At 48.5% G+C, this 7,131-nt stretch overlaps 1 protein-coding gene across 1 annotated transcript; it reads left to right on the top strand.

The window, feature by feature from the left end:
* Positions 1 to 5,857: 5,857 nt before the first annotated feature.
* LOC146752863 (olfactory receptor 14J1-like) lies at positions 5,858 to 6,766 on the top strand. Its single transcript, XM_085531307.1, has one exon. It carries the CDS (start codon positions 5,858 to 5,860, stop codon positions 6,764 to 6,766), a length of 909 nt encoding a protein of 302 aa, XP_085387433.1.
* The last annotated feature ends 365 nt before the right edge of the window (positions 6,767 to 7,131 follow it).

Here is a 7,131-nt window from a genome sequence, read left to right as displayed (position 1 = left end):
CGTGTCTTCAGCAAACTTGCTGAGGGTGGTCATTGATGAAGATGTTGAACAAGACCGGACCCAGCACAGACCCCTGGGGGATGCCGCTAGTTACAGCCCTGCAGCCAGACACTGCACCGCCAACGACAACCCTCTGCACTCTGCCAGTCAGCCAATTCTCGACCCACTTCACTGTCCACACATCTATCCCATACTTCCTCAACTTTGGTATAAGTATGTCATGGGAGACTGTATCAGTTATAGAGGTTATAGAGTTCAATTCCTGTAGTCAATTTGGCGGCCCAGGTGGGACCAGCTCTGTTCGCTGCAGGACCAGCTGAGAGGGAGACACTTTTGGCGCACCCTGAGATTTCTCTGAAGGACTCCCTTCCTCACCTGATCACTGCAGGGACAGACAAGGACCACCCATAGGTGGACCAGGTATGTGTATGGTAAGTGGAGCCCATATGTCTTGAGGAGACATCCTACACAGTTTACAGCCATACGTGCTGCTCCCAGGGAGGTGAGCTCATGGCTTTGGTTGCCAGCTGGGTAGGAAGACTCCTTGGGTGAGTTCCTATGAAAGGGAACTGTATGTCATATGAATGGAAACAAGAACAAATACTCTCTCCCAGGTAGTTGACAATAGGAGGGACCTAGGTTGGTGTCTCCTACGGGTATGGGATATAGTGGATAGCCTGTCAAATGGTAGCCTGGGTTCTCCAAGTTGTAATCATGGGGCTTATAGGTTGTATGTTCAATATTATCATCTGCTTTAAGTGTTTGGTACCGTGTGTCAAGACGACTCTGGGAAAAACATTAACATTTGCAACTGGTCGACCAGAGTATGAGTGTTATTAAGATTACAGCTAAAAAATGTTGTCAGCATTGTGTAGTATGAATAAACCATGGTTTTTGATCTAAATGTCAGAGTGAGTGTGGTGTGAGACCCAGAACAGCTGCAGGGTGAGTGCCGAGTCCCGATCCATGTTTCTTTCCTCCTGTGAGGGAAATGGCCAGACACAGACAAAGTGAAAGACTGTGTTGTCTGTCCACTCATAAGTACTTTCTGCTTGTATGTAAGAAGACAGGAGTTTGTACTCTGTAGATTAATAAGATGGTCCTGAGGAGAGGTGTACATTCCACCACCAATGAGTGTCAACCCATTTATGTAATACTGTGTACTCCTTGCGAGGAAGTGTGTGAGGGAGGTGGTTCAATCAGTGCTGGTTCTGTGGCACAGTGTTTATAACTGAAGAATACAGACTGTATTAAGGGAGTTTATGTGAACTGAAGAACTGTACTGTTTGACAAACTGTTTTGATGGTATAAGAAAGTGTAATTGTTAATTATATAAGAAAGTGTACTTGAGGGAATGTGGAAGTGTATCTGAGCATAGAAACAGAGGAAGCATTTACAGAGGAAAAAGGGTTAAAGCAAGTTTACCTGCACTGACATGAGAGCAACACCCTGCACCGCTGCCCTCTGAGCTGAGCAGAGCAGAGCAGAGACACAGTCCCCGTGTATCAGGTAGTGTTATTCTGCTTACCAAATGAATGAGTTCACTACAGAAGAGGCAAATCTTCCCCTCTGCTCCATCTGTGGCATACTCTGGAGTTCAAGGCATTGCAAAGCTATGGCACATCTACTTTCTTTCAATGATGACCCCTTAGTGTGCTCTGGGCTCTCATTTCAATTGCATCTATAGAAGTCTAGGGTCATGCCAGCTGACAGGAAGCTGGCAAATGTTGTCTCATTGTAAGGAAGAGCAAGAAAGATGACATGGGAAATTATGGACCTGTCAGTCTCACTCCAGTGCCTGGTAAAATTATGGAGAAAATGATGGTGGGAGTTATGGAAAAACAGCTGAAGGACAATTCTGTCATTGGTCGCAGCCAACACAAGTTTGTGAGGCGAAGGTCCTGTTTAATTTAAGCTCATTCTGTGACACAGTTATCCGTTTAGTTGACCAAGGGAAGCCAGTTGATGTAATCCTTGAGGATTTCAGTGGAAATTTTGATACTGTTTCTCACAACAACCTTCTGGACAGAATGTTCTGCATACGGCTAGACCGAAACACAATGTGGTGGGTGAGCAGTTGGCCAGTAGGTCAGTCCCAAAGGATTATAGTCAGTGGGTTCCATCAGGCTGGTAGATGGTCACTGTCGGGGTCCCCAGGGTTCCATTTTGGGGCCACTTTCCTTTCATGTTTATGCAGATGACTTGAATGCAGGACTAGAAGACGTTCTGAGCAAGTTTGCTGATGAGACCAGATGAGGAGGTGCTGTTGCCTCCACTGAGGGTGGAGAGGACTTGCACAGAGATATGTGGACAAGTCAGAGAAGTGGGTACCAGTTGGTACTAAGCACCAAGTGCATAAAGTCTAACAAGTGCCTGATTGTGCACCTGGGTAGGGGCAACGCTGGACATACACACTGACTGGATATGGGACACTGGAGAGGAGTCTGACTGGAAAGGATTGGGGTGCTGGTCAGCATCACACTGAATGTGAGTCAGCAGTGTGCCAAGGCAGCCAGGAAAGCCAACAGTCCCCTGGAGTGCATGAAGCAACTTATTGCCAGCTGGGTGAGGGAAAGGATCATCCCTCTCTGCTCTGCATTGCTACTGCCTCACTAGCAGCACTAGGTGCACTTCTGGGCACCGCAGAACATAAAGGACATCAAACTCTGGGAGAATGTGCAAACGAGGGCACTGGAACTGAGAGATCTGAAGTTCAGAGTTTCACAGAGATTGACTGCTTGTTCACACTGGGCCCTTCTCACATCCCTTCTCACATCCTGCAATGAAACATAGGTCTCACATGGGACATGAACATCACAGCGTCTTTGCACCACATGTAGAGCCTGGGATCTTCTGTCCCCACGTCTTTCATTTAACATCATACAGACCTCCAACCCATTTCTTTAGGAGAGCTGAAAAAACTTGGAGGATGAGGCACATCAAAGAGGCAGCAGGGAAGAGTAGTGCTGGGCACCGGGCTATAGTCACAGGGCATTGGCACTGGCACCGCTGTCTGTGTCTCTGAATCTGAAGACATTTGTGTCCAGCGAACACAGTTCTGGAAAACATTGTAGTTTCAGTAAAAGAAAAAAAAAGACATCAAATCACCTCAAAGATTCATATTTACAACTTAAAATGGAACAAGACTCATGGGAATTTTTCATGTTGAGAAGGGTTAACACATTTTCATTGATTTCCATCTTTGTCTTCAATTATTTGTTTCAGTTTTATTGACATTTATGATCAACTATTAAGCTTACAGCCTCAAAATAAATAAAAAGAGATACATTTGCATCTTGCACATGGCCTGATGCCCCTTTGACCTTCACAGTTCCCACAAGTCCTTCAATGCCGGTGAGTATGAGATCCAGCAGAGCACCTCTCCTCTTTGGTTCCTCCACTGCTTGGTCAAGAAGCTGCCATCTGTGCTCTCCACAGATCTGCTGGATGCCACATGCCCTGCTGTGCTGTCCCTGCTGCAGATAATGGAGTGACAAAGGCCACCAAATGGGACAAGGGACAGACAACATCAGATTCCCATCTGTCTGCAGAGGGCTCCTTCCATTGACTGTCCCTGATCAGGAAGCCAGGTACAGACACTGTTGGTCTCCTCTGTTGGCCATTTCCATTAGCTCTGACCTGACTGCTCTGCCATCCCCAGGCAGAGCTCAGTGCACTCTCACAGAGGGCAGTCGCCCTTCTTTATCTCCTCGCCCATCCATCCTAAAGACTCGGTATCCCCCTTGTGCTACAGTGCAGTTGTGGAAGCCATTAAACTTTGTCCCCATGGTCCAAACAGGAGCTCAGGCCAGCAGCTCTACCAAGATTTCTAGCTTCTTGTGTGTTGGTGTTTGCATTAGTGCAAAAGCACAGAAGTAAACATCCTAATTGAAAAGCATCACTGGACATAGCCTGACTGGATAGCTCATCTATGGTATCAGTGTGCAGAAGGTGGCACACAAACATTAGACAGATCGTTGGTCTTGGAGCTGACGTAGCAGCATGGACACACCATGGGCATGGATTTCCAGAAGGCCCTGTGCTGCTTTTGAAGCTGCATGTGAATTCATTAGACAGCCAGTGCTATCCCCTGTCTGGCCCTCAGCTGATGCCCAGGAAGGAGCTGTCTATCTCAGGGACTTCCCACATGGTTTACAAGCTCTGGCACACATCAGGAGCAGCCCAGGCACCTTGGGCATCACCCAGTGTCTGTGTGTGAGCAGCTGCCTCCCCGCTGAAGGACCGAGGACTCAGAGCAGGAGCTCACATGCAGGCAACTCCTTGTGCACTTCTGAACTGAACCAGAGGAATCCCAGCTCCTGTGGGTGTGTAGGGAGCTGAATCCCATTTCAGCTCCAGGATTTCTGTCAAGGGATGAGACTCCTGCACTGCCTCAGCTGGATCACTGTCCTGCACAGGGAAAGTCCAAACCTCGCCTTCCTTGTCTGGGTGCCCTTTGTGCTTCATCAAATGAACTCTGGGAGCACTCCCCATATGTCTCCAATCAGTCACTGACCACTGGACATGTGGTGGTTAATTGAGCGAATTTCAACTCACAGTCATGATGCTGTTGTCTTTTAGTAGCTATTGGCCATGAGGACCCAGGGACATCTCAGGGGAGATGAGTGGGAAGGATAAAAATGACATAATCTGTTGCTGAGCTGGGACAGGCTCCTGGGACACAGAGAGCTCATAAATGAGGGCAGAGCTGCAGAGAGACAGCTGTGCCCAGGAGCAGCTCTTGTGCACAGCACAGCCTGCAGGTGACAGAAGAAGAGAAGAGAAAGGGGAGAGAGCTTCCAGGATGTGTGTGGTGTGAGTGGGCTGTGAGCTTGCTGCAGGAGCATTGCTCACAGACCATGACACGGTAAGTCTCACTGCAGACCGTGAGCTGCTTTTCATAGAGGGACAACTTAATTTGGGACATCCTATAGGAGATCTGACTGCAGGCACTGCATGTTTCTTTACTGTGGAAAAAGCTTTCTGCTCCAGCTGAGGGCTTCCATACTGCAGAGTCAGAGCACAGCCCTGAGGGCTGCGTGTCCCAGCATGGCTCCAGGCGGGTGCCCAGGGCTGTCCTGCAGAGCAGGGTCCCTGCTGTGCCCCAGGGGCTGTGTGCCGGGTATGGGACTCTGCCGCCTGCCAGGCTCAGCACTCAGCCTGCCCGGGGAGCTGCCCAGGGCGCTGCGGGGAGACGGGTGGGGGGAAGGAGCCCCCCGGCAGGGCTTGTGCTGCCACAGCTGCTGCCTGGGGCAGGGGATCACAGCTCCACTGCACAACAGGATGTTTGTGAGGGCACTTTGCAAGAGGAGAGCCAAGGCAGGGGGTTTCCATTTCCTGTTCTGAGGCAAAGAGGTTTGGAGTCAGAAATCTAAAAGGGGCAATAAGAGTTCTGAGAATTTTTCGTCAATCAATTGCTTGTTTTGTGAACAGTCACACATGATGTGCTTTCAGTCTCCCCTTTCTCGAAAGATGGAATTATCATCATTTTCTGTAGGCATGAATAATTCACTTATCCTACAAACAGGCAGCATTTTCTAACTGAAACTGAATGCCACAGAAGCTGGGGTAAAGGGCTCTAAGAGCACTTGGGGTAAAGATATGAGACATGAAACAGATGAAAATATCCAGGGAGAAGGGATAAGAAAATAAGAGTAAGGTTAGAGCTCCATATGCTGCTTCTGCTTAAGGAATGTTGAAATACATGAAATTAAATGCAAGTAATGGTGCTAAATGTACACTGTCGTAAGAGAATAAAAACATTTCATAGTATAGCAGGAGGAGTGTCTCTGAGAATAGTCTGGACTTGTCATTATCTTCTGCACTCTGAGCAGGACTCCAAGCAAAACTACAGCAGATGTCCAACAGCAGCTCCATCAGCGAGTTCCTCCTGCTGCCGTTGGCAGACACGCGGCAGCTGCAGCTCCTGCACTTCTGGCTCTTCCTGGGCATCTACCTGGCTGCCCTCCTGGGCAACGGCCTCATCAGCACAGCCGTAGCCTGCGACCGCCGCCTGCACACCCCCATGTACTTCTTCCTCCTCAACCTGGCCCTCCTCAACCTGGGCTGCATCTCCACCACTCTCCCCAAAGCCATGGCCAACGCCCTCTGGGACACCAGGGCCATCTCCTACACAGGATGTGCTGCACAGCCATTTGTCTTCTTCATGTCAGCAGAGTATTCCCTTCTCACCATCATGTCCAATGACCGCTACGTTGCCATCTGCAAGCCCCTGCACTATGGGACCTTGATGGACAGCAGAGCTTGTGCCACCATGGCAGCAGCTGCCTGGGGCACTGGGGTTCTCTATTCCCTGCTGCACACTGCCAGTACGTTTTCACTGCCTCTCTGCCATGGGAATGTTGTGAATCAGTTTTTCTGTGAAATCCCCCAGATCCTCAAGCTCTGCTGCTCAGAATCAAATCTCATGGAAGTTGTGTTTCTCATTTTTAGTGCCAGTTTAGTCTTTGGATGCTTTGTTTTCATAGCTGTGTCCTATGTGCAGATCTTCATGACTGTGCTGCGGATGCCCTCTGAGCAGGGACGGCACAAAGCCTTCTCCACGTGCCTCCCTCACCTGGCTGTGGTCTCCTTATTTGTCAGCACTGGCATTTTTTCCTACCTGAAGCCCCCCTCCATCTCCTCCCCATCCATGGACCTGGTGGTGGCACTTTTGTACTCAGTAGTGCCTTCATCACTGAACCCTCTTATCTACAGTATGAGGAACAGAGAGATCAAGCAGGCTCTCTGGAAGGTGTTGCAATAAGCACTATTCCAGCTTCAATAATGTGCACATCTTCCTCACATAGTTCCCAGTGATGGTTCTTTATGTTTTATTGATACATCATTGTTTGATTGTGAATGGTACAGCAATCTGTAGGAAAAAAAATTTGCAAATTATTTCACTTCTTTCCTACCCACTTTCTTTTTTCTCACTCCAAGAGCTCATGTAAACAGATCTCCTGAATAGGTTAAAAGATACCTAAAAAGCTTTCAAAATTTACTATTCCTTAGCCCTTCTCTCTTGCTACCTTGTTTGGGTCTTAGGGAGGTACAGCCGCAGACAGCAGAACATAGTGCTCTTTTAAATCCTGCTCTATTTACACTACCACAATGCTCTGAAGTCCTCTC

The sequence above is a fragment of the Coturnix japonica genome, unplaced genomic scaffold, assembly GCF_054131305.1.
Source record: "Coturnix japonica strain WE unplaced genomic scaffold, WE-NBRP24 Scf041, whole genome shotgun sequence".
Taxonomy (NCBI): Eukaryota; Metazoa; Chordata; class Aves; order Galliformes; family Phasianidae; genus Coturnix; species Coturnix japonica.
The sequence above is the reverse complement of the archived record's forward strand: the minus strand, read 5'-3'. Positions and strand labels throughout refer to the sequence as shown.